General features: G+C 34.6%; 1 protein-coding gene across 3 annotated transcripts in view; it reads right to left on the bottom strand.

Annotated features, from left to right (window-relative positions):
* Positions 1-2,656: 2,656 nt before the first annotated feature.
* The window catches only part of LOC106871456 (protein sidekick-1), a 648,066-nt gene continuing 623,028 nt past the window's right edge, over positions 2,657-27,694 (bottom strand). For 2 of the 3 annotated variants that reach the window (XM_052967540.1, XM_052967545.1), the window contains 6 exons: positions 27,008-27,073; positions 23,628-23,801; positions 19,264-19,410; positions 15,852-15,990; positions 12,352-12,475; positions 2,657-9,679 (listed from right to left, as the gene is read on the bottom strand). In XM_052967540.1, the coding sequence (XP_052823500.1) occupies positions 9,416-9,679; positions 12,352-12,475; positions 15,852-15,990; positions 19,264-19,410; positions 23,628-23,801; positions 27,008-27,073 (914 nt within the window). In that variant the 3' untranslated portion in view covers positions 2,657-9,415. The remainder of the gene's footprint in view (positions 9,680-12,351; positions 12,476-15,851; positions 15,991-19,263; positions 19,411-23,627; positions 23,802-27,007; positions 27,074-27,694) is intronic. The other variant, XM_052967555.1, reaches the window with a different exon arrangement.

Below are 27,694 nucleotides of genomic sequence, written 5' to 3'. Positions count from 1 at the left end.
TCCTATGTTTCTCACATTTTTAAGACATTAGTTTGTGATTTGGGGGTAAAATAGCTACTATTTATAGTATGTCAAGCAATCATGAAGATATTCCAGCCCCCACCTTTTGCTTTTCTTTTTCTTTCTGCGGGTGGGTTTTGAAAAATCCCATAGAGATCAAATATTCTTTGTGTTGTTTCTCAATATTCTTTTTCTGCCAAACCTCTCTCTCTCTCTCTCTCTCTCAAACGCACACACACACACACATTAGATTATATAACAATTGCATTTTTGGCCATTTCAGAAATAAAACAAAAATTTGTTGATAAATTTAAAAAATAATATGTAAGATATTGTAATGTTTCCAGCGAAGTTTTTGTTTTTCTTCTATAGGAACAAAAAATCAACATATTGAAATGAAGAACTTGGAAGCTGTAATGTTTGTTCATATTGTTGTTATGACAACAAGCATCAGAAATGAAACAGTTCTGAGAAAATCCAGATTGTCAAGAACATTCCTCTCATTTTACATTTCATAATAATAATAATAATAGTAATAACAACAACAGTGAGCACAGGAGCCACCATTTTGGAAGAGAGAGATACAGTCAACTGAATCAATTTCAATGTATTACTGGTACTTATTTTATCAACCCCAGAAGAATGAAAGTCAAAGTTGATCCTTAAAGGCACTCCTCTGTGTATGTCATCTACTACCTGTCACATTCGGTAGTAATAATAATAAATAATAATAATAATGATAATAATAATATTAATAATAATAATAATAATAATAATAATAATAATAATAATAATAATAATAATCATGGTTTGAAATTTTGGCACAAGACCAGCAATTTCAGGACTGGGGGTAAGTCAATTACATTGACCCCAGGACTCAACTGGTACTTATTTCATCGACCCTGAAAGGATGAACAACAAAATTGACCTTGGCGGAATTTGAACTCAGAATGTAAAGACAGACAAAATACCACTAAGCGTTTTGCCTGGTGTGCTAATGATCCTGCCAGCTCACCACCATAATAATAATAATAATAATACGTTCAAATTTTAGCACAAGGCCAGCAATTTTAAGGAGAGGAGGCCAGTCTCTTACATTGACTCCATTCTCCGCCAACAAGTGCTTATCTAGCACTTATTTTATTGATCCTGAAATGATGAAAGGCAAAGTTGACCTTGGTGGAATTTGAACTCAGAATGTAAAGATTTGGAAGGAATGCCACTAAGCATTTTACCTGATGCTCCAATGATTCTGATAACCGTTAAGATGGTTGTGCTTGCACAATCACACATTTTCAAGGGACATCGGTGGCAAAAAGTGAAAGAAAATATTTTAATGGACACCGTCCATTCAAGAACTCAACTCTAGTCAATGCTACTCCACCACCATAAAAATTGTACTCATGATAAATCAGTATTGAAATATAAATAGTTATTGATAGGTGAATTGACTCAGTTTGTAAGTGATTATAATTTTCTTTTGACTTTGAGGAGATGAAAGGCAAAGTTGAAACTGGCAGGATTTATGATGATTTTATTGACTAACACGAACAAAGGAAGTATCTATCTTAACTAAGAACATTATCAGTAATGAAATATGAAAGAAGATATGAATCTGATACTGTATTCACTTGTAGATGGTAGCAGCACTTCTCTTAATGTAGTGTATTTCAGGAACATTTGTATTTTGAAATAGCCAAACCTGATTTTCTAATTGTTTCCACTGCCCTAATAATTGAAACTGAATGATAAGGAAACTTAGTTTTTTACATTGATGATGATGATGATGATGGCAGCAATAATAATAATAATAATAATAATAATAATAATAATAATAATGTTTCTAAATTAGAAAGAATTATTATTATTGTTTTTTGAGGTGTGATATCTAGTTGATAACACCAACTCCATTACCAGACAGGTACATTATTTCATTGACCTCAGAAGGATGAAAGGCAAGGTTGATCTTGGCGGGATTTGAACTCAGAATGCAAAGAGCTGCAAGAAATAGCACAAGGTATTTTGTCTGATGCTCTAACAATTCTGCCATAAAAAAACAACCCAATAACAACAACAGCAACAACAATAACAATAATAATGGTATTTCTTTCTAATTTAGGCACAAAGCCAGAAGTTTTTTTTTTTTTTTTGAGGGGAAGGGGTTTAGTTGATATCATGGCTAGTGCTTTATTTGATCGACCCTGGAGGGATGGAAGGCAAAGTTGACCTCAGCAGGCTTCACAGTATAAAACACCATAACTAAATACCTCAAAGCATTTCATCTAATGCTCCAACAATTCTGCCGATCCAGTAGTAGTGGTGATGATAATGATAATAATAATAATAATAATAATAATAATAATAATAATGATCTCTGATTTAGGCACATGGCCATCAATTTTGAGGGGATGGGGGCTCAATCAAAACCATCAATCCAGTACTTGACTGGTATTTCATTTTATCAACCCTGAAAGAATGAACAGCAAAGTTGGCCCCGGCAGGAAAAGAACTCAGAACATAAAGTGTCAGAAAATTGTTTCTAATATAGGCACAAAGCCTGAAATTGATTGGGCAGGGGTTAGTTGATCATATCGATCCAGCACTTGACTATTACATCATTCTATCAAATGTGGAAGCAAATAAGGACAATGATGGCTTCAAATATTTAAGCACGAGGTCAGTAATTTTGACGGAAAGGAGTTAGTGATAACCACTGACCACAGTACTTGACTGTTACTTTATTGTATTGAAAACAAAGTTGACCACAGTGGGATTTGAACCCAGAATGTGCAGAGCTGAAAGAAATACTACAATACATTTTTTCAACACTCTAGTGATTCTTTAATAATAATAATAATGATGATGATGATTTCACATTTTGGCACAAGGCCACCAATTTCAGAGGAAGGGTAAGTCAATTACATCAACCCCAGGGTTCAACTGGCGCTTTTTTTATCAACCTCGAAAGGATGAAAGGCAAAGTCAACCAAGGTGGTATTTGAACTCAAAACATGAAGTCGGAAGAAATGCTGCCAAGCATTTTGACATAGGCAAAAGGCTACAAATTTTAGAGGCAACAGTATTTAATTGACCTCAGTATTTGACCAGTACTTCATTTTATTGCCCCCCCCCCCCCAGAAGGATGGAAAGCAAAAAAAAAAAAAAAAAAAAAAAACTTTGGTGAAATTTGAACAGAAAATGTAAATGAGTGCAACTAAATACCACAAAATATTTTGCCCAACATTCTACCAATTTTGCCAATCTTTGAAATAGTAATAATTTCATAAGGGTTGTAGTGTAGAAATGTATTTGATTGGATCCTGAATACTCTTCTGGTACTTTTGAAGATTGAAAGGCAGTGTTTGCCTGGCAGTATTTGAACTCAGAATATAAAGAAAGAAATATTTTGAGGTATTTTGTAAAGTATGGCACTCAACTGTTTCTACCACTTCCCTGCTTTCATAATAATAATAATAATAATAATAATTGTTTCAAATTTTGGCACAAGGCCAGTAATTTTGAGGGTTGGGGTTAGTCAATATTGTCAACTTTAGCATTTAACTGGTTCTTTATTTTATTGACCCCAACAAAGGGATAAAAGGCAAAGTTGACCCCAGCAGGATTTGAACTCTAAACATCAAGAGCCAAATTCTGTGAGGCATTTTATAACATTATAATGATTCAGCCATTCCACTGATCTAATAATAATAATAATAATAATAATAATAATAATAATCCTTTCTACTATAGGCACAAGGCCTGAAATTTTGGGGGAAGGGTTAAGTCAATTACATCGAACCCAGTATTTCACTGGTACTTAATTTATCGACCTTGAAAGGATGAAAGGCAAAGTTGAACTCGGTGGCATTTGAACTCAGAATGTGAAAACAGATGAAATACTACTAAGCATTTTGCCCGGCATGCTAACAAATCTGCCAGTTCGTCACCTTAATAATAATAATAATAATAATAATAATAATAATGGTTTCAAATTTTGCCACAAGGGCAACAGTTTTTTGGGGGAGGGGATGAGTTGATTACATTGATCCCAGTTTTCAACTGGTACTTATTTTATTGACCTTGAAAGGATGAAAGACAAAGTTGACCTCGGCAGAATTTGAACTCAGAATGTAGTAAGGGGTGAAATACTGTTAAGTATCTCGTCCAGCATGCTAACAATTCTGCTGTATAATAATAACAATAATAATAATAATAATAATTGTAATAATAAAAATAATAATAATTTCTAATATAAAGACAAGACCTGAAAGTTGGAGGAAGGGAATAGCTTTGATTATAGCGATCCCAATATTTCATGGGTAGGGTGAATAGCAAAGTTGCACTTCACAGAATCTGAACTCAGATTGTAAATAAAGATCTTGAACAAATATGACAAGTCATTGTGTCTGATACTGTAACAGAGAATAAAAGAAAACGTGAGACAGACAGGAGAAATTTTAATTTTGTTCTCATACAGCAATACTATGACCAATCAAAACCCCTTTATATATTTATAGATATGCGTATATCTATATATATAAAGAAGGGCAAGTATTTGAAATGAATAATTGATATAAATGGCTATTCTCCTCCCCAAAATTTCAGGCCTTCAGCCTATGTTAGAAACAGTTGTTGTTGTTGTTATTATCATTAAGGCAGTGAGCAGGCAAAATCATTAGCAAGAAAGACAAAATACTTAGTGGTGTTTCTTCTGCCTTTCTGTTCTGAGTTCAAATTCCATCAAGGTCAACTTTGCATTTCATCCAAAAAGGCTTGATAAAACAAGTGCCAGTTAAGCACTGACAATGGTCTATGTAATTGACTAGCCCTCTCCTACAAAATTTCCAGACTTGTGCCTATAGTAGAAAGAATCATTATTACTTATTATTATTATTGAGTGAGAGAGCAGTGAATATCATCAAAGTGACACTGGGGTAAAATATACGAAGCCCATTATACCCATCATGACTACCCGTCTGATAAGGGTACACCAAGCACATGCATCACAACCATATGTGCGCGATATGGTGATCTCATATAAAGATAAACAGCGCATGACCTCGCAGGTGGGGCCCAGTTAGAATTTTCTTCAGGTCGAGTAGCCCATCCCACTCAAAAGGTCCCTGAATAAGGTTTGTTTAAGGATGTTGATTAAAACACCCATGTTTCCAAAGGTGAATTATTCAAACCCCAAAGAATTCCTCTCAACACATGGCTATGATGCTCCCCCACTACTTCAGCTCGTGATCAGAGATGCACATATCATCAGCCACCAAGGGACATGCTCAGCTGGTTAAGGTCAAACAACTGACAAGCAAATCTGTGGTATTAAGCAAAATATTATTATTATTATTATTATTATTAAGTAGGCAAATTGTCAGAATCATCAGTGCATTAAAAATGCCTTGATTTTTCATGTTGGCTTTTTACATTTAAAGTTCAAACCTTGAGAGCACTGCCTTCCTCAATTCCTAGGACACTTAAAGAAAATTATTTATTGTAACAATGATATTGCCTTTATAATTTTATATTTCATTTGAAGGTGACAGGCATGTGTTGTGGAGAGGGGTATAACAAAGAAGGAATTTTAATAAGTAAAATAAAGATTACCAACAGGGTTACATTGTTGGCCTGTAAACAAAATTTGTTGATTATAAAATTTTAATATTTCACAGTAGTTTAGGGTTTAGATCTGTGGTGTAGACAAAGATCAGTAAATAAAAACAAAATGTGATGGATTTGTTTTCTTTGAGAATATTTACAGTAATTAGTCTAATATCCATCCTTCAGATTACAGATGGAGCAGAGTGAGGAAACCTAGAAACAGAGAGGGAGAATGAGGAGACTGGGTGTGTAAGTTTAATTATATGCATACACATATCTGCATCTGTAAATATGTGTTTGTGAACTTGTATTTGTTAATATTTAATATAATTAACTTTTTTTAATTAACCTCAATGATTTATTTTTTTATCATTTGCAAACATTTTCATGTGTGTGTGTGTATGTGTGTGTACACATCTATGTTGTGAAAAAATAAAAAACTTTGATATGAGTACATAATTTTTGTGCATGTATGTATGTAAGTAATTTACTTAAACTTGTATATATGTATACATAGAGTTCGTGTAAGTATGCATATAGAAGGATAAAAAAAAAAAAAGGAAAAAGGGGGGATAAAGCTCCTTTCTAAGTCATACAGATTCAGAAATCCAGTTTTCTGATTTCTATGGCATATATGCTTTCCACCTGGATGGGATGCTGGTCCATCGCAGCGTTACTCATTTTTGCCAGCTGAGTAGACTGGAGAAATGTGAAATGAAGTGTTTTGCTCAAGAACACAATGCATCACTTGGTTCAGGAATTGAAACCACAACCTTGTGATCATAAGTCCAACACCTTCACCATAACCACTAAGCCATGCACTTCCACTGCATATAGAAATATATGTATATGATGTATGTGTGTGTGTGTTATATATTTAATATATATGAAAAATAGTATACACTATATATAGAGTATATATATAACACATACATCATAAGTGAAGAATGGAGTTTGTGGTATTCCATGGTTTACAGTTGTTTCAACAACTTACAGGTGATCAATTTTACATAGTGTCTATAGACATAGATGACAATGATGAATTAGTTATGCTTATTATGTATGGTACATTGCATAATGTGAAGGTGCATGGCCAAATGTTCAGGGTGTCACACTCACAATTACCAGATTGTGGATTTGATTCCTGGACCAAGTGGTGTGTTGTGTTCCTGAGCAAAACACTTCATTTCACACTGCTCTAGTACACTCAGGGGGAATGCTGATCTGCTTGCCAAGCCAGTGGGGTGGCATTATTCAGAGGGCTAAAACAATACGAAGTGCATTGTCACCAGCAATGTATAACAACATTCCATAGTCTGGTTGGTTATGTGATCATGTGATATTGCATAATAGCACCAGAAGTTATTTCTTCAGAACCAATCAAAGAAAATTTTTTTCCCAATTTAGTTCTATTATGTAATATACATTATGTAATATGCATGACTAAATTGTTGCTATTATCCATACCTACAGACATGAAGTGTGATTGGTCACCTGCAAGTTGCTGAAACAATTGTAAACCATGGAATAAATGTAATGCCATAAACTCCACTCTTCTCTTATAATCATTTATACTTTACATCAAAAGGGAACCTTTTGAACTTTCCATTTGTTCAAAACCTGATTTTCTGCAGGAGAAATTCTCCTTTCTACAATTCCAGACAGCCATCAATTGTATGAGTGCTTCATGAGGTAGGCATCAGGATTATCTAATCTCTTCTAGCTTACAATATTTATGTATGTGTGTGTGTTTATATATATATATAGTGAGAGAAAGAGAGAGATTGTATGTGCATGTCCCTTTTTCTTCATTCATACCTGCTCTCACATGATTTACCTCCCCAGCTCCTTTTCCCATTTTATCATTCTTCCACATTGTCTTATTTCTCATACTTTCACATCGATGTCCCACATCAATTTTCTTTATCACTCTTTAAGTTCTTCCCTCAGTAATTTAACTCACACACTTTTGCTCTCTTTTACTGCTATTTCATCTTTTCCTCTACTTATATGGCCATGTATTATAACCCATTTTCATTTGTTACACAACAAATAGGTAATACAAATTTTATATAATAATAATAATAATAATAATAATAATAATAATAATAATAATCCTTTTTACTATAGGCTCATAGCCTGAAATTTTAGGGGAAGGGGTTGCTTGATTACAATGACCCTAATACTCAGATATTATTGACTCATAACAATGAAAGGCAAAGTTGACATTGGTGGAATGTGAACTCAGAACACAGAGCCAGAAGAAATGCTACCAAGTATTTTGTTCAGCATACTAACAATTATGCTAGCTCACCACATTAATAATATTAATAATGATGATGGTGATGATAATTTTCAACAGAGATGATTGGGGAAAAGACATTTATGAGACAATCATGACTCTTCCAACAGAATCAGTAATGTTGATTGAAGACAAGCAAATTCATCTGGACAACTGAAACTGAGTTGTGGACTCTGGTTTGCAAGAATTTACTGCCTCTCGATGCACCACAGTGTTGTATGAAAATACTGATGATATTGATGGTGATAATGAAGATGATGATGACAAATTAATCAAGGAAAAAGACGTGTATATTGGGATTACTCTTATGGTACTGTCAGCTGTTTGGCTGCAGCAATGATGGGACACTGCCATGGGGCTGATTAAATATATATATATATATATATATATATATATATATATATATATATATATATATATGTATGTATCTACATACATACACACACACACATACAAAACAAAGGTACGTTCTTAATAGCAGCGATGGTGATGTGGCGGTGGGTGAGGGTGGAGGGCTTCCCCTTCCACCAGTTTAAAGATTTTTAGGAAAATCATGAAAATCTGACAATGATACATTGATCTATTTTCATTCAATTAACTTGATTGCTTCAATGATTATTGGAGTAAAAGAAAAAAAATTTCAACAGAAAAAAGTATGTGTGCATTTGTGTGTATATATGTGTGTGTGTGTGTGTGTGTGAGTGTGAGGGTAGGGATTGGAAAAAAGGAAAAAGAAATGGAAAGGACATAAAAATGGAAAATAAAAGAATAAAATTGATGCGATATATTTTTTGGTTTTGACATTTAAAAAATATGTCAGGCATATTATAAATTAACTGGAATTTTACATTCCCCTCCTCATATATATATGTGTGTGTGTGTGTGTGTGTATATATATATGAATTCACATGTATATATATATATATATGTGCACATGCACACATACATATACACACACACAGATATATGTGTGTTTGTATGTATGTGTATATATGTGTGTGTGTGTGTGTGTGTTTGTGTAGGAGTTTGTTAGAATGTTAGATAGATTGGAAGGAGTCCATACTGTTTCCTCACATATAAAAGAAATATCACAAACGGGGGGGGGGAGAGTTGACAAGCATAGATGTCCCAGACTCTTTTGTTTCCAGAGTAAAATGGACCATAGACCATGGACCAAACTGCAATATCAGTGCATTATTGACTGCAAGAATCACCCAGATTATTGCTGACCAGCTGCAGTGGTTTTATCAGAGCAAGCCACGCTTCATAACATTTCAAAACATACACATTATACATGCAAGTGTGCATATATTGCATAAATACATTATGCATGTATGTTGACAGTTGTTCTTTGCAAATTTCTTTTTGGCACAGATTTCAATGATGATTATGATGTTTTCTCTTTCTGGTTAGTTGTTTGTTATTATCATTCATATTGTTTCTTCTTCATCAAATCTATCTCTGTTAAAGCTAGAAATCTTTCAAAATGAATCAAAACTGATCAAGTTCTTAAACAAACGATGAAAAACCTGCGACTGGTGTTCGAGATCCTGCAGTATTATTAACCATCATGTAGCCACCATTAACATTCATGCCGTAAGTGCTACTATCAGCTTCCTCACTATCTGTGTAGTTGTAGGCGCTATACATTGATCGAGGATTGCTCTGCTGCCAAGACTGGCGGACTGTATCGTTAACGTACTGATTGTAGAATGTTCCAGCAGTTGTGGTATTTGTATTTTTTACAGTTTCATCTTCACTCTCGTCACTTGGCTATAAAGAAAGAAAAAAAAACAAAACAATCAAATTAGTTTTCAAAGCTGAGTCTGCAGAAGAATTAGAAAAGAAATTCTAGGTACGAAAGCAAAATCTAGAATACAGAAGATTCCAAGTAAACTTAGCAAAGATTAAAGTGTTAATAAGTAGGAAGGTATGCATGGGCACACAATATGTTATGGGTACACAAAGAAATGTAGTGGAATAACAGGCAGACTAACAGTGAAGGCAAGCTTTGTATGTAGACGATAAACTGAAGGAATATACACTAAGAGCATATGGAAAATGGTTAGGCTCTCTTAAATGGCTCACTTGGAGTTGTCAATAGTTTCTGTTACTTAGATAACACAATTAGCAGAAGAGGTGGTTGTTTAGAAAGTACAGTGACCAAAGTCTGAGTCCATTGGAAAAAGTTGAAGGGACTATAACCTCTGTTGGCTACAAACGTTTTCTCCCTCAGAGTATAGGGTTGACTGTATGATGCTTGTGAACTGCAATGCTGCATGTTAGTGAGATATGGGGCTTGAATGTAGAAGACTGCAAAGGCTAGAATGAAATGAAACAAGCTTGCACCTATAGATGTGTAACATTAATGTGCATGGAAGCCAAAAGGATAAATGAGTTGAGAGAGAAAGTGGATATAAGCAGAATTAGGTGTAGTGCATAAGAAGGCTGTTTGGTATAAGCAGATGCTGCATATGAAAAATGACCACTGCATAAAGAATTACCGAGAACTACAAATTAATAGAACCTGTGGAAAAAAAGGAGTTCAAGAAAGATTTTGGGTGAAGTGGTGAAGGTTGATCTGAAGATACTGCATCTCACAGAAGTGATGACAAAGGATCAAACTGACTTGTGATGTGTGATGCTGTAGAAGACTCTGCCATCTATGCAGGAGGTACTCTGACATGAAAATAGTGTTTAGATACTGAGATACTTTGTAGTCTGCAAAGTAAACAACTTACATTTTGTTGCCTCCCCCACTCACCTGACACCCATTAAATATTTTGACTCTTCACTTCATTGGCCCACCTTCATTCCTCTTATGTATAAGAAAATGCACCGGTCCTCTTCAACCATCCAACTCCCTTACCCTTCACAAGACCCATGCTTAAAAGATTGCATTGCACTGTCCTCAGGCCTCTAAAATTCCTTCTCATCACTTAATTTTTATCTTACCCCATCATCTACCCACACCTATGTCTACCTCTGCTGTTTTGAACAGTCTTGCCATATACATCAAACTACAGCTCTTTTCTTCCATCCAAACACCCAGGCACTACTGTTATCATTGATCTCTCTTCTAATCCCCTCCTTGGTCACCTGAACATTTGCAGTCATCCTAAGTTATTGAGCACTCTCAACACTTATTTGCTTCTCTTGCTCTGGCCCCATATCTCTTCTCTCTAGTCTACATATCTGAGTCCTGAATACTCTCTACATTGTCTTGTGTTCAGGACCCCACCTTTACTGGTATCAGCTGACCAAAATGTAATCACTGAGATGGACAGGTGAATGAGACAACCTATCTAATGTTGGTACCACAAAATGCATTCAACATAGCCAGTACAGTGAATGGCAAACTGAGTAAAGATTGCAGAGGGTTCTGGGGGTTTATTCATTCAACCTCTCTAGAGCTGATGGCATGAAAAATGCACCCAGTACACTCTGTAAAATTGTTGGTGATAGGAAGGGCATCCAGCTTTAGAAACCAAGCTAGATGACATATAGGAGCATCAGTCTAAGGAGGCAGTAGTTTCTAACAGAAGATGACTCAGACTGTGACAGCCTGTCCAAGTAATATCTGTATATGTGTTTGTGTGTAGGTTCATCGTAATTTTATATATGTAATCTAGACAATGATATATGAATCTCAATGCCTTTTGAGTCTTACAGATAAACAAGGAATACCAACCATCTTTATAATACCACAACATAGCCTCCTGTGTCCAGTCACCTTGAGTCTCTTTCTTGTAGGCTGCCTCTCTAAATCATTCACTTTCACTACCTGCTTGATTCTAGCATTTAGTGCACACACACACTTGTGGAACCCATTTATAAGAATCATCTTCATCATCATTTAATGTCTGTTATCCATGATGGCATGTGTTGGATAGTTTGATTAGAGCTGGCAAGATGGAGAGCTGCACCAGGTTTCAGTCTGATTTGATTTAATTTTAACAGATGGATGCCCTTCCTAATGCCAGCCACTCCACAGAATGTGTTGGGTACTTTTTATGTGGCACCAGCATGAATACCATTACGTGGTGCTGACTTGGGTACTTTTTACAAGACACCAGCAAGAGTGCTTTTATATGGTACCAGCACAGGGCTCTTGTAGGCCAATCTGCTTCAACAGGGGTGTGAGATATTAAAGCAATGGTTCTCAAACCTACAAGTACCAGCTCCCCTCCCACCAGAAAAAACAAAATAATAATGTAATCCCCTTTATTCACCATTTCCTCTTTATTAAGAAAAAAGCAACAGATTGTGCATCTTCCTTTGTTATGGTGTTGGTCAAGTTTAAAAGGTTTCAAAATTATCTTAATTTTATTAAGTACAGCAATTTGTCTGTTCCCTTTTCAATTCTCATCTGACTCCATCTAGAAGTCTCAGGCTGCAGTTTATAAGAATATCTGAAGAAGCAGAAAACTTTTCAACAGACTTACTTCTGTCAACTCTTCTAAATCTGGCTTTTCTGTTAAGCTACTACTGTTGTCATCTAATGGAGGTTTAGTGTCCAAGTCATCATCAGAATATGTCACACTAGCAGGACTGGGTCGTGGTGGTGATCTGAACAAAAACAAACAAACAAACAAATAAATAAAATAAAAAATAAAATAAAATGAAAAACACTAGAGAAATAGAATTAAAAAAAAAATGAATAAATAAATAAAAAAAAACTCCAATTCAAAACAGGAATAAATAACAACTTGATAATTATTTCAGCAAAGTTAGATAAGTAGACACTGTAGTTGTGTATTCCAGCTCAACACACTTAACAGTGGCTATATAGCTAGAACAGGACAGAGTTAATAGCATATATGACACTTGTGGCTAATATTGTATTAGGTTGCCATGCTAATATACATTACAAATGTCAGCCACAACAAAGCCGTAAATTCTGTAACTGATATGAGGCTAAACAGTAACAGTAAACAATGGGATTGAAAGAGACTAAAACTGATGATTATCTTGATGAGCAATAAGTGAGTACAACTATTCAAAAGTGAAAGAAATTAGGTTGGTATGAGGTAGGAAAAAAGTCTCATGTTTTAGGCAGTACCACTCCAATGACAAAGCATTGCCAGATAACTTAAACTTGTCACCTGTGTACTTGTTATCACCATTGTATTTCCATCTGCTTTTCCCATGCTGGCATGGGTTGTACAAGACTTCTAAAAGCAGCACTCTACAGAAAGGTGGCCTAATGTCTTTCTTGATATCAACCCTCACTTGTTCTTCATATACTACTGTCAAACAACTACCAGATGTGTGAGAGAGAGAGAGAGGGGGGGGAGAGTGTGTGTGTTGGAGAGAGTATATGTGTGTATTTTAATGGGAGGCATAAACAGCATCAGAGCTGATATGGTATCATGGAAAGACGTGAATACAAATGCATATACATTCAAGCATGCATGCGTGCACGCACACACATGCATGATGAGTTTCTGTACAGATTCAGCCTGCTGGTTTCACTAACAAGGTATTAGTCACTCTAGCACTATAACAGAAGACACTTGCCCAAGGTGCCATGCAGTGGGATCAAATGCAAAACTGCATGATGGCAAAGCAAGCTTCTTTATCATGGAGTTGTACCTGACATTAAAGTAATAAGGCGGTGAGCTGGCAGAATCGTTAGCATGCTGGGCGAAATGCTTAGCGGTATTTTGTCTGCCGTTACGTTCTGAGTTCAAATTCCGCCGAGGTCGACTTTGCCTTTCATCCTTTCGGGGTCGATAAATTAAGTACCAGTTACACACTGGGATCGATGTAATCGACTTAATCCCCTTGTCTGTCCTCGTTTGTCCCCTCTATGTTTAGCCCCTTGTGGGCAATAAAGAAATAGACATTAAAGTAATTCATTCCAGTGCTTGAATGTAAACATAATATCTATAACAAGAACTATGTAACATCACTGAATATTAAGAAAAGAAACAAAAAGAAAAACTTTAAAATCACAAGCCAACAAAGGATCTGCCACATGGTCATGTGAACTGTAAGAAATAGCAGCCAAGTTTCAACAAAATCATACTCTACCACTTAAAAAAAAAAATTTTAGGCCTATAATGGAGAATATGTATTATGTCAGTGATATACTATGCCAGTGGGGAGGGGAGATAAGGAGGATGATCAAAAGTCATCCATGGCTTTTGATCATAGGTTAGCTAATTCATTGTTCACTTGAGGCTAAACAACAAAAACAGCCCAGTCTTGAAATCAAACTTCACATTATTCTATAAAGTTATAGACAAAATTGTGTTGAATTATTGAATCAATATTTGTCACAAAGATCACACTGAATAGATTTCTGATCAGCCTACAATGTGAGTTGAAATAAACCTTTCTGATTTTAGCACAAGGTCAGCAATTTTAAGAGAAGGAAGAACTCAATTACATCAAACAGTGCTCCACTGGTTTTTATTTTACTGAACTCAAAAGGATAAAAGGCAAAGTTGGATGATGATAACAATGATGATGATGATGACGGTGATGATGATGATGATGATGATGACGGTGATGATGATGATGATTAAGATGATGATAGCAATTAAGGAAAAGAGAAAAAAAAATATGCAAAAGAATATAATCATGAAATAGTTACTCAATGGTGACACCAATCTAAAAAAAAAAAAAAAAAAAAAAATCGTCACTTGCAAAACCATAAGTAAAAATTTGTTTCAGTCAACTTATTCCCACTGTTAAACTCAGTAAGAGTAGCAGTGGTAATGATGGTGGAGGTATAGGAATAATCAAAGTCATTTTACTAGCTTTCTTAATTGCCTTAGAATTTATAAGGCTAAAAAAGCAAACAAAATCCTTTGAGATTTGTCATGTCTTAAATCAACTCTAATCTAGTGGTCCATTGAAAACACTGTTCAGCTGTAAAAAACGATACACTCATTTATCAAACAGATAATCAAATTATTTATTTAGAAAATTCTGTGTGTGGGGGGTGGGGAGGGATAAACCCCCAAATTACTCTCTTGTGTTTATTTTAATGTGTTAGACGTTGAAATATATCTAATCAGTGAACTAATTATCTGTTGAACAATCAAAGTTCCTGGAGCCTGCATGTTCAATGGGGAGTAACAGTGATAGCCTCATTACCTGATCTAAATCGCCTGTTTTTGTTCATTAAATATTACATAAATATTCCGAGGAATGAAATACTTAGTCTCAACATCCATAATTTTATTGTTTACTGAAGATTATGTGGTGAAGTAAGCACTAACACATTCGATTTTGTAAGCTACAATAATAATAATTTTAATTCATTAAGACTATATCACTTATACTGAAAAGAGATAAACTCAAAGAAAAGATAATAACATAAGTTAAAAATTAAAAAAAAACTCTTTTTGAAATGAGTTGATGTACAAGAGACCCAATTAATTAAAATTGGAAGAATAGATGATGGAGAAAGATTATGTAAATGTATTGTCATCATCATGAACAGGATGAAAACCTTAGGTGTGCCAGTATTTAAAAAGTACATTTTCCAAGTCTTTAAAGAGCACATATCTTTCAGAAAGTAAGTACAAGTTTCAAAACTCTTCACAAGCAACACAGTGTGCTCCTGAAATCTTTACTTATGATCTGGATTTTGAGGGAAAATTTATTTATTTATGTATAATACATACTCATATCATATACAAAATATAAATCTAATTCTAGGTAAAGAAATCTAACAAAAATATCTCTTGTATATAATACATACTATAAAATGGTGCTAAAATAACATCACTTAGCTAGTTTTTGTGTTTAATGTGCACACACAAATTTTTAAGATTTAATAATCTAGCAAAAAATGTGCATTACACTCAAATAAATATGGGATGTGACATTTGAAATTAATGGGAGATTGCCATCTTATCTGTTTAGCTATAATTATATAAGAAATTATATGAAATTTTGATAATTTACAAAGGTTAATTGTAAGACTAACCTCATACTACGCAAAGAATTGGTACGATGACCGATAGTTCTACGTGACTGACGTCGATCAAATGTAGAAAATCCTCCATCATCAAGTACTGGGGGTTCCAGTGGAAGAGGTGGGGTGTTACGTCTGCGAATAGTTTCACCTGTAAAATGTTGTAACAATGGTAATATTAGGTAAGGTCAGAAATTTAAGTAGCAAAGTATATGTTAATAATAAGGACAGGTAATATGAATAAATTGTTAACATGCATACAAGTTCAAGGGTGGGATTATATGAAACTATTACAATGCACCAAGGTACCAACAAAGAAATCAGTTAACACTTTACCTAATACAGAATGGTGATTAGTTTTGTTCAAGCAAGGCCGGGAGTTTCTATATGTTGTATTATTTTGATCAAGTAAACAAACATGCAAACATGGTGTAAAAGGATCTGAAATATTTTGTTCAAAGAAAGCTATTGAAGAACATCCCTAACTCAATTGCAGAAATCTATAAGGAGTCAATCCCAGAAGTCACCTCAGTGATACTGTCTTTCTTTTGTCTGAATAGTTATGGGTAACAGAGCAAAAGAAAGTAAAAAAGGGTAAAGACTCCCTTTGGTCATGAATGACCATGTGGTTGCACCCAGAAAGTTACCCTCTGAGGCACAAGTTTGCACAAAGTTGCTCATGGAAGACCAACAAGTCACCCATGCATACCAACCTCCCACTCCACATCACCAATGTTGTCCAAGGGAAAGGCAATGGCCAATACAGCTTGACACCAGTGATGTTGCAACTCATTTCTACAGCTGGGTGAACTGGAGCAACGTGAAATAAAGCGTTTTGCTCAAGAACACAACACAATTGCTTGGTCCAGGAATCAAACTCACTACCTCATTATTGTGAGCCTGACTCTCTAACCACTGAGCCAAGGATAATAACCTTAAATATCTCCAAAAGCACAGTATGATACAAGTTGGAATGCCTTTGATCATGGGTTTGACTATGGAGCTAAACAACAATGAAAACAATGTAGTTAGTGGAGCAAACTGTGTTACATCAACCACATGTATTAGCATTTAGTCTCTCAATGAGCCAACAAAAAGGAACTTTTATACTGTCACTGAATCAGCTAGAAATACTACAGATTCAGGTTCAGTATCAAAGTATACATCAAAGTCATCAGCAAAAAGTAGATCCCACTGGCACCAAATCTTAAACTCCTCTGTTATGGCCCAGAGGAATATAATAAATAGGTGGGGGCTGAGAATCAAGCCCCAGTGAACTCTTCTTTGCACACTAAATTCATCATTGTACTCTTTGCTAAGTCTCACCTTACTGACAACACCTCTGTACTGTACATGACTTGAATGGCTGTCACCAACCATTTATCTAAATTTAGCTTCTGCAGTGACCATCAGATCAGGGAATGAGGCTTTCTCCAGACTAATGAATGACAAGTACAGCAGCTTACTTTGGGCTAAATACTTCTCGTGAAGTTGCCTTACAAGAAAGAGGGCATCAGCAGTATTTCTCCATGGCACGAAACCAAATAATAGCATCTCATCTAGGTTAATTCTCTTTCTAATTTGTTGAGCTATAACACTTTTTTGTAATTTGATGCCTCTGTTATGATCTTTCTCAAAATCATCTTCTTTACCCTTCTAACAGTTGAATATAATGGCTACTACATCAGTTGTTGAGTGCAACACATTCTTGTACAAACTCTATTAGCCATACAAGTTAACAACTATATCCTACTCTGTTAAATATTTTAAGTATCTCAGCAGTGATTCCTGATTAATCAGGGCTTTTCCTGCCTTCATATTCTTAATTTCTTCATCAATCTGCTATCAGTTAGAATAGTTGGTCCTGTTAGGAAGACCTACTTTCTCATGCATTCTCCACATTTAACAACCTTTCTTACTTGACTTCCAAGCTGCTTTCTTTTATATGTGTGCAAGTGTGTGTGCATGTGTATGTATGTATGTGTGTGCATGCATGCGTGTATATATATATATATATATATATATATATATACACACACACGTGTATGTATATATATTTACAAGTATATACATGTGTGTGTGTGTATATATATTCTTTTACTTGTTTCAGTCATTTGACTGCAGCCATGCTGGAGCACCACCTTAAAGGGTTTTAGTCAAAGGAATCGACCCCAGGATTTATTCTTTGTAGAAGACACTTCTTTAAGGTGCCACACTGGGACAGAACCCGGAACCATGTGGTTGGGAAGCAAGCTTCTTATGACACAACCATGCCTGTGCCTGTATATATATACATGTTTACATATATACATACCTCTTACTAACTGTGAGTAGCTATGAAGATCCTCTACAAGAAACTGCTCTGATCACTCCCCATTCTCTCACACTTTAACCCCTTCTCCTCTAGTATGAAACTGACACCCACATCTGCAAGGGTTCATAATCCTGTGAGCTGCATCGTGATGTCATTAGTACTGGTGGTATGAAAAAAGTACCCACTACATACTGTGGTGGTTAGCTTTAGGAAGGATATAGACCATGCCAAAGTAGACGACAGAATGCAATGCAATCCTTAGACCCACGAGACCAGGTCAAACCATCCAACCATGCCAGTTTTTGCAATAGTTGTGCACTCTTTTACATAAATGATACAACCTTAAGAGTATTTAAAAGCTATTTCCCAAATCCATCTCAACATTTATCAATTACTCAGTCAGTTTGATGTTCAACTAGACTGCAGCTTTCATGAATCAATGAATTCTACTCAAACATGAAGTATTTTGTAAAATTGTTTTTAGTGTGCATGTATACCCTATTGACTTGCTAACATAGCATTAGGGTTAACAAAAAGCATTTTTGATAAATATGCTGACAAGTGGATAAATTAAAAACAGATAATTCAAGGCTTTTCATTCTCCTTAACCCTTTTGTTATGTTTTCATTGAAAGACATTGCCTTTGTTTCAGTTAATGTTTAAAACATTGAAGAATGCTGTGAAATAACCTTATCATTGTTAAACTGGTGTTTGGAACATAAAGTGAAATTTTGATGAAAGATTTTAATCTACATCATTTTAAAAGAGGAAGTTTGTATTACAGGGATGGTCTCAGACAGGTTGGTATTAAAAGGGTTAAATGCATAATAACATTTCCATCGCAGAAATAAAGACTAACTAAAAGTTTTTTTCTTGCTTTCTCTTGTAGGTTTATAAGATTATTTTAAGCTTATATAAACCATACAGTTGGTTAAACAAAATGATAAAACATGATGCTTAGAATGTAATATCCCATTTGGATTTAAAGAAAAAATACATCAAGACTAATTGCTGTGTAAATGGAAGATTGCTTTCAGTTTTCTGACATCTGACAATACACTAATTAGGCCACTTTGAGAGTTTCTGATTTAAAGAATGAGTTCTACTTACGGGTCATCTTTCGCTTCCTGCCAACCAGGACCAATAACAGCACAACAGCCATTATGACAATTAAACCACTCAGGGCAATAATAAGCAAGAACCACCATTCTGTATGAAACGGCCGTTCACTGAATGTACGCATTTTTCCAATTTCACCTATGCAGAAAAGAAAAGTATATATAAAAGTGATGCATATAAAGAACAGACAGTAAAACAAGAAAATGAAAATCTTTAAAATCAGATCAATACCAAGATATTTTAAAATAGAATAAATAATGCAACATCATCATTTAACATCTGTTTTCCATGCTGGCATAGGTTGGAAGGTTTGACAGGAGCTGGCTAGCTAAAGAGCTGCTCAGGCTCTATGTCTGTTTTGGTATGGTTTCTATGGCTGGATGCCTTTCCTATTGCCAACCACAATACAAAGTGTTCTGGGTGCTTATACATAGCATCAGCATGGCTGCATTTACATGGAACCAGTACATGTATTTTATATGTGGTACCAGTACCCACCAGCCCACAAGATTAGGAACACTCAGTTGGAGAGAGATGCAGGGAACATACTTGTATGCAAGGACAACCTTGATTTTACTTAGCTTGACGTGTATTCTTAAGCACAGTAAACTGCCAGGAGTCTCAGTGTGAAGGACTTTCAAGTGAGATCGTTGCCAGTGAGATCGTTGCCATTTTGAGCGTGGCCATTGCTTAGTACTGCCTGACTGGCCTTCGTGCCGGTGGCATGTAAAAGCACCCACTACACTCTCGGAATGGTTGGCGTTAGGAAGGGCATCCAGCTGTAGAAACTCTGCCAAATCAGATTGAAGCCTGGTGTAGCCATCTGGTTTCACCAGTCCTCAGTCAAATCGTCCAACCCATGCTAGCATGGAAAGCGGACGTTAAACGATGATGATGATGATGATGATGATGATTTGGAAAAACAAAAATGAAAAAGCAATAATGTATTATAAAATCTCAATAATGGCCCTTCATTTGCATTTGTTTCTGGTTTCAAGAAACAAGTATAGCTGTGAGGTTAAGAAGTTTATTTGCGGCCAAGTGGTTTCAAGTTTAGTCCCATTGTGTGGCACCATAAGTGGCTCTCTTTTAATATAGCCCCAGGTTGATTAATGCCATGTGAAAGAATATGGAACATGAAAATTGTATGAAGCTTATTGTATGCATTTGAGAGAGTATGTGAATGTGTGCATCGCTTTATATATTTTACGCTTGTCATTGCTTGAGCAAAGCAGTGCTGATCTTGACATTCCCTGTTGACATGATTAGTTGTTCTGTGCTTGTAAGAACATGTTGGAATGCAGAAAACCCTTATTTGAACAACAGGTAAGGGTTGGCAACAGGAAGATAATCCAACTATAAAATTCTGCCTCAAATATCTCTTTTACTAGACTCTGGTTTTCAGGGGAAAACCAGTGTTAAATGAGCGTATACATTTCAATTTAACTTAGCCAAAAGCTGCCCTTTTATAAAATAAACATTTGATGTCTGCAGAAAACTACATAAACATTGGCAATTGTCACCAGCCCTTACACATTTCCAAGTAAGTCATTTAGTTCTTTGTTTTCATTTTTTAATTTTTTTGAATGATGAACCACTCAATGGTGAGACATGTTTTTGCAGCAGACATGAAACAATGTCAAAATACAAATAGGACAACATAAACACCTCATCCACACATACTGTCATCATTTTATAAGTCATTTCCATGAGCTGGAGGACAAAATGTTGCTTCAGTGTTTCACTTTTGACATAGTTTCCTCTTCTTAAGACCAACCCCTTTAATGTGTGAACTAGGTACATTTTTTGTTTTGTGACACCAACTCTATAGGGATTGCTTTGTCATCAACAAGACTAAAGAATCTTCTTGATACCTGTGTTGTTACTACTCAAGTTGATTTCTAGCCAGTAAGAATTTGTATTAGGAGGTCTTTGCGGTACTAATACTAGTGAGGTTGACTTGTAGCTTGGAAAGGAAAAGAGAGTCCCATGATGAATGGAAAAGATTTATTGTTGTGAGAGGATGGTTATGAAGAGAACATATACATACATATGCATCTATATATATATATATATATATATATATATATATATATATACACATACACACACACATGCATATAAATACATCCAAACAATATACTGATACACACACATACATGATCAAGTTTTGAACTTACCCATGTTAGTGTGGGAAAATAGACATTAAAATGGCAATCATCATCATCATCATCGTTGTTTAACATCCGCTTTCCATGCTGGCATGGGTTTGACTGAGAACTGGCAAACCAGGAGGCCACACCACGCTCCAATCTGATTTGGCAAGGTTTCTACAGCTGGATGCCCTTCCTAATGCCAACCACTCTGAGAGTGTAGTGGGTGCTTTTACATGCCACTGGCATGGAAGCTAGTCAGGTGATACTGGCATCGGTCACACTTGAATGGTGCTGTTTACGTGCTACCAGCACAGATGCCAATCAGGCGGCACTGGGATTGACAATGCTCCAATGGTGCTTTTTATGTGCTACCAGCATAGGTGCCAGTCAGGCAATGGAAATGTTTATGGTTGTTGTTGTGGTGGTGGTGATATTGATGATGTGAGGACGATGACCACTGAAACAAAATATAGTCGAGATTGACCAGATTATTAATTTTAATTTGTCAAGATTTTAATGTTGCCTCGTGTTTTATTGTAATATCTTAACATGGTCTTCAGGCATTAAATGTTTGTATTAATGCTTATTAAAGATAGGTCTGAACTCTATGAGTTTTAATGCAAATAAAAACTCCTTTCTTTCAACATGTATTTGCTGTGATAACATCCCTACTAATGGTACAGTAGATAAGAATATTAAAGTGCTGTTGAAATTTAGAAACATTCAAACAAATGTTTTTATACCTTACAACAGGCCTATTTGCTTACCACAATATCTCCATAATCTTAGAAAATGTACTAATAGAAGACAATAATAATAATAATAATAATTTAGGAAATGCTGTAAATCTGTGTGTGTTGAAGCAGTACATAAAAAATATAAAATGTGCATAGAAAGAGTAGTAGAAGAATTTTAGTCTTGAGAGAAATAACACAATTTCACTAGCACTGGTGCCACAGTAATTCAGTAAGGTATTTGGTAAATGAGTAGAGACAACACAGAGTGTCGTGGACCATATAGTGCTTATAATGATTTCAAATTTTGGCACAAGGTCAGCAATTCTGGAGGAGGGTGTAAGTCAATTGCATTGACCTCAGTGCTTAACTGGTACTTATTTTATCGACTTTGAAAGGATGAAAGGCAAAGTTGACCTTGGAGGAATTTGAACTTATAATGTAAAGACAGATGAATTGTCTGCCACTAAGCATTTTGTTTGGCATGCTAATGATTTTACCAGCTCACCGTCTTATATAGTGCTAGTAATGACATGAAATCTCACTAACCATGGTCTGTAGGGAGATTGGTGCAAGAAAGACCATCCAGTGGTAAAAATCAAGACAAAAAAATAGAATGTATGAGCAAGACACGGTCACCCAATCTATTTAGAAGGGCAGTAACTCTGAAAGAGAACTGACTTAAACAGTGATGACTACTCTAACACATGCTGGCATGGAAAGCAGATTTAGAATGAGGATGATGATGAAGACTTCATTTTAATGGCAGGTCAGAATTAATCAATGAAAGTTGATTGCTATATCTTATATATTAACTGCTCCTACTTGGCGCAGCAAAGAGTTGCATATTGCTGTAAGAACAAAAGTGAAACTCTTAATTCTTCAGTTTTTAATTGCTTGATTAAATTTATATGGACAGAAAATAATTAACAACTTTGGGACTGAAATAAAGGATAATAAATGTTTCCTTCTTGAGCCATGCCAGGCTCATAAGGGCCAGTTTCCCGGATTCAGTGGCGTATATATTCCCCACCTAGACAGGATGTCGATCTGTTGCAGGATTACTCATTTTTGCTAGCTGAGTGTACTGGAGCAATGTGAAATGAAGTGTTTTGCTCAAGAACACAACACATCGTCTGTTCCAGGAATTGAAACCACAATCTTACAATCATAAGCCCAACTCCCTAACCACTTGGCCATGCACCTCCGCTGGGACTGAAATACATTAACAGAAATACAATCACTTATAAGTAAAGATGGTGTACTACCAATAACTTGTTAGCCGTTCAAATCTTATTGCTTGTCTCAATAGACTTCACAAACAACCTGATAAGTGATTACCAACAGGAAAGGCATCCTAAAAACAATTTTCCTAATAATATGCAAATGTCTTAATTTTCAAAATACTGTCTACTTACGTTTGCATGGGAAAACATATGAGAAATAGCTTTAAAAAACTAAATACCTTTTTCTGGATCTTGTATCAACATAGGTTTAGATGGTTCACTTGGAGGTCCAATTCCAAGCCAATTGTAGGCAAGTACACGGAATTGGTACACTTTGCCAGTATCTAAGCTGTGAATATTAAGCAATGCACCAGTCTGTGGTGATTCTTTCAACAAAATATCAGTCCATTTTCCTGAAAATGTAAAGATAAAAATGAAATACAAAAATATAATCTAGATAACATGCTTTAGTTATTTACAAATATACAAGCTGAATTATAAAAATATAAATTTTAGAAACTAAAGAGATGGAAAAAATGTGAAAAATGTGAAATAAGAAAAATAATTTTAAAAAATCACAAAAACTACAATACAAATAAATAAGCATTTTCTAGTTACTTTGTGCAAAATTTTCAAACACCTATCAGAGGTTTAGTGAATAGAAAAATAACATTTGAAATCCTATGGATTTAAACATTACTAATGAAAGTATACAGCATGTATATCCAATAGAAAAAAAACAAAACAAATGAAAATTTTATTTTAATTATGAAGAATATTGTATCTTATTGTTCATTGGCACTTCATCTTATGCATGCAAATGTGTACATGTTTGTGTAGCTAAGTATATGCATCCATATTCTGAAAGAAGTACATTTTAATCCTAAATAAAGTATTTTGTTTTAAAACCTAATATGCTAATTTTGAAAGACATATCCCTTAAGTACAGACCCTTAAATGTTTTGTTTTGAACAATTCATGTTACAAGATGCTCCACCTTAATATTAATTTCATTTATTTCTTAATTATAAATTAATGGAGAGACTAACTGACAACTAAATTTCAACATTAGATTCTGAGCCAGAACCAAAATATTTTGTTTGTGTATTCTTCCAAAATAATGTCTTATCAATCTAATTATTACTCACAAAGTCAGAATCAATTGATACAAAATTTATACCCTAATATACTTTTAAATATTATGAGCAAATAAATAAACAAAGTATATATTTTCTTTAGATATTTGTGGTAGTGGGAGTTGAGGGTAACGTTTAAGGAGGATAATATTACAATGACACTTCTAGTGCTTGCCCTATTTCAACTTATTTTCAAGGTTATAATTAAATCACTAATTGTTTAATAAATGTCAACGCTTGCTTACACTTAGCCTTGAATGAAAATTTGGAGAAGTTTCTAGAACAGCTAAATTTGCGAGCAGATTTTAATTCTATATTGAAAGCAAAGTCACTTCTCTTCCATAACTATTGTCTTTAGAAAGGAAACAAAGCAAAACAAAACAAAACATGAACATTACTATGTCATTCCATTCTCCTACACACTTATGGCATTTAATTGGAAGGAGTTGATGGTATAAAATAGAAACGAGCTATTTGAGAGTGTGACCTGATTCCATTTGTAGCAATAGCTATTTCAACCACTTCAGTTAAATATAGCATTTGTTTTATCAACTGCTGTTCAACTTTATATTACTACATGCATGTTATAAATCTCAAATACAATGCATGTATCATATGAAATATTCTAATTACTATATAGGAAATATATTTCACTTTTACTAAAATGTTCAAACTGGGACATAATAAGATTTTATAATTGCTTTGGGGGTTTAATCTGCAGTGGTTTTGTAACGTGTTTCTCAAATAGGCTTGAAGCTCATATGGAAACTGCCTTGGGGCATCAGTGATGGGACTGAAACTACATTCTAAGTCAGGAGCCCACCTCTACTCAACAGAGCTCCCTTATAATACTAAAACATTAATATTTCTCTAACCTTCTACCTCATAGTCTAAGAAGGAATTTGAACCAGATACTGTTTAACTAATAAAACACTCGGCAATTTTAGTGTTCTATTATTATGTTCAATGGTTAACTGTACACTTTGTAGTACCATTTGTAATCGCATAAACCAAACCAACCAATGTGCCATTGCTAGAGCCACTGTTCACTATTTATTACCAGATGCTGTTTGCATGTTGGCTCGTGGTTAAGAAAAGTCTGTCAAATTCATCAAACAAACCATCTCAATCAGACAAAGTTGAATTCTGAACTACAAAGTGCACACCAAAAAATAAACATGTATTTAATACAAATTCAAAGCAACTGAAAGAGGCTCTGGGTGGTCACTTGACCATGTAGAAATAGTGGCTAAATTTCCTTCAACTTACTAACTACTGTGTTAAAAAAGGAAAAAGAAAACACAAATAATAGTGAGGTATACTAAAATGCAGGACATTCACAACTGGAATATCCTTGTTTAAGGTCTGTTGGATCAGAGTTGACTTGAAGCTAAATAATAAAATGTATTTAGATATAGCTGGTATTAAACATAGTAAAATCTAAAAGAAATTTTAAATTGTGTAAAATATTGTAAAATATTTGACAAGATAGCATCAGAACTGCTAAGGCTAAATGGTTAATGTTTAAGCAACTCAAATGAAGAATATCCTTTTTCATTTTCCACACTATAACCACTGTGCTATCTTTAGAAAAAACATTGGATTATGCCTCCAAAACTGTAAAAGTTTTGTAGTTTTCCACAATACTAAAAGGCATGCCAGCTAATTGGTCACCATCTCTCTCTGAGCTGCACCTACTGAGGAAGTTGAACACTGCAAAACAACAAAATACAAACCAGTTTTAGAGAGCTCCTGCTGATTTGCAGTTGTGAGTTCCTCTTACGGTATAGTATCTATCAATATTCAGTTTAGATTTAAATGAAAGATCAATTTGTCTATCATGGCTACCCGGCAACGCTGGTGACAAGACATAGGACTTGCTACTTCATAGCTGGTTATTCAAAATCTATCAACTGATTATTGCACAGCTTGTTACCTGATTATCATTTATTTGATATCTGATTATCTTTTATTTGATATCTGATTATCATTTATTTGATATCTGATTATCTTTTATTTGATATCTGATTATCTTTTATTTGATATCTGATTATCTTTTATTTGATATCTGATTATCTATTAATTAAAATCTTTCAAAGGATCATATCATCTAGAATTCATGAGAGATGAATAAGCTGTCTGCTAAGTTACAATTAATTCATGAACAAGAGTTAAGAAGTTAATATCAGATAGCCAACAATGAGGCTACCTTTTAAACTTGCCTGTTGTAACATACATTATTATTCAGAGTGTGATTTTAGAAAAGTAAATTGTGAAACATGTCTAATGCTGCTAGTTGTTATTCTTTCCTACTTATAACAACATCTAACTAGTTTGATGTGGCAGAATACTGAGTAAAATTAGCTGACCTAGAAATTAAGGATTAATTGGAAAGGATTTGAGTTGGAGGGGAAAAAAAAAATTGTGTATGAGTAAATGATTATGATGTTATTAATGAATAAGTTCAATATATCAGAACTGACCTCTGATAGTTGTAGAGTTTTTAACACTTTCTCTTTTCTTGCGAGCTGCTTGCATGCTTAGAGGATCTGAAGAGAACAGTTAAATATAACGATATCAAGACAAAACAAACATGCTAAATTTACGTATAAAACATGTGCAGTCAGCAGAGCAGCTTTCCGTTTTTTTTTCGTTTTTTTTGTTTGTTTGTTTTTTTTGGTCATTTTTCAGTAACTAGAATATTAAAAACAAAGCTTGAGTTGCACAAAGAAAATACAAAACCAAGAAAAACAAACAAATTAGAAAAGGAATAAAAATTAAATTTTTAAAAAGTTAATCATGCGGAAACTAAAAGAGAAATCAGAAACATTCAACATCAAAAAATAAAAAGACCTTTATTCCTAAATATGGGTAGTAAAAAACAGAATAGGTAATTTAAATAAATGTTGCTGTTGGTATTATTATTACTATTATTATTATTATTATTATTATCATTACTATCATTATTTGTGGTAAAAACAGGGTGAATGGACAAGTGCTTGTAGAATGGAGACCAACTGTTGGATGAGTGATTGTGTCTTTAGTGGTCAGGGTGACCCAGAATCTGTGAGCTTCTTTGATTGGTCCTATTTAGAAGTTCTACATGAAGAGGACTGCATCATCAATGTGTCCACATATCATGAATACTATATATATATATATATATATAT

The sequence above is a fragment of the Octopus bimaculoides genome, chromosome 1 (genome assembly GCF_001194135.2).
Source record: "Octopus bimaculoides isolate UCB-OBI-ISO-001 chromosome 1, ASM119413v2, whole genome shotgun sequence".
Classification (NCBI taxonomy): Eukaryota; Metazoa; Mollusca; class Cephalopoda; order Octopoda; family Octopodidae; genus Octopus; species Octopus bimaculoides.
Note: the sequence above shows the minus strand (reverse complement) of the source record. Positions and strands in the feature narration are given on the sequence as shown.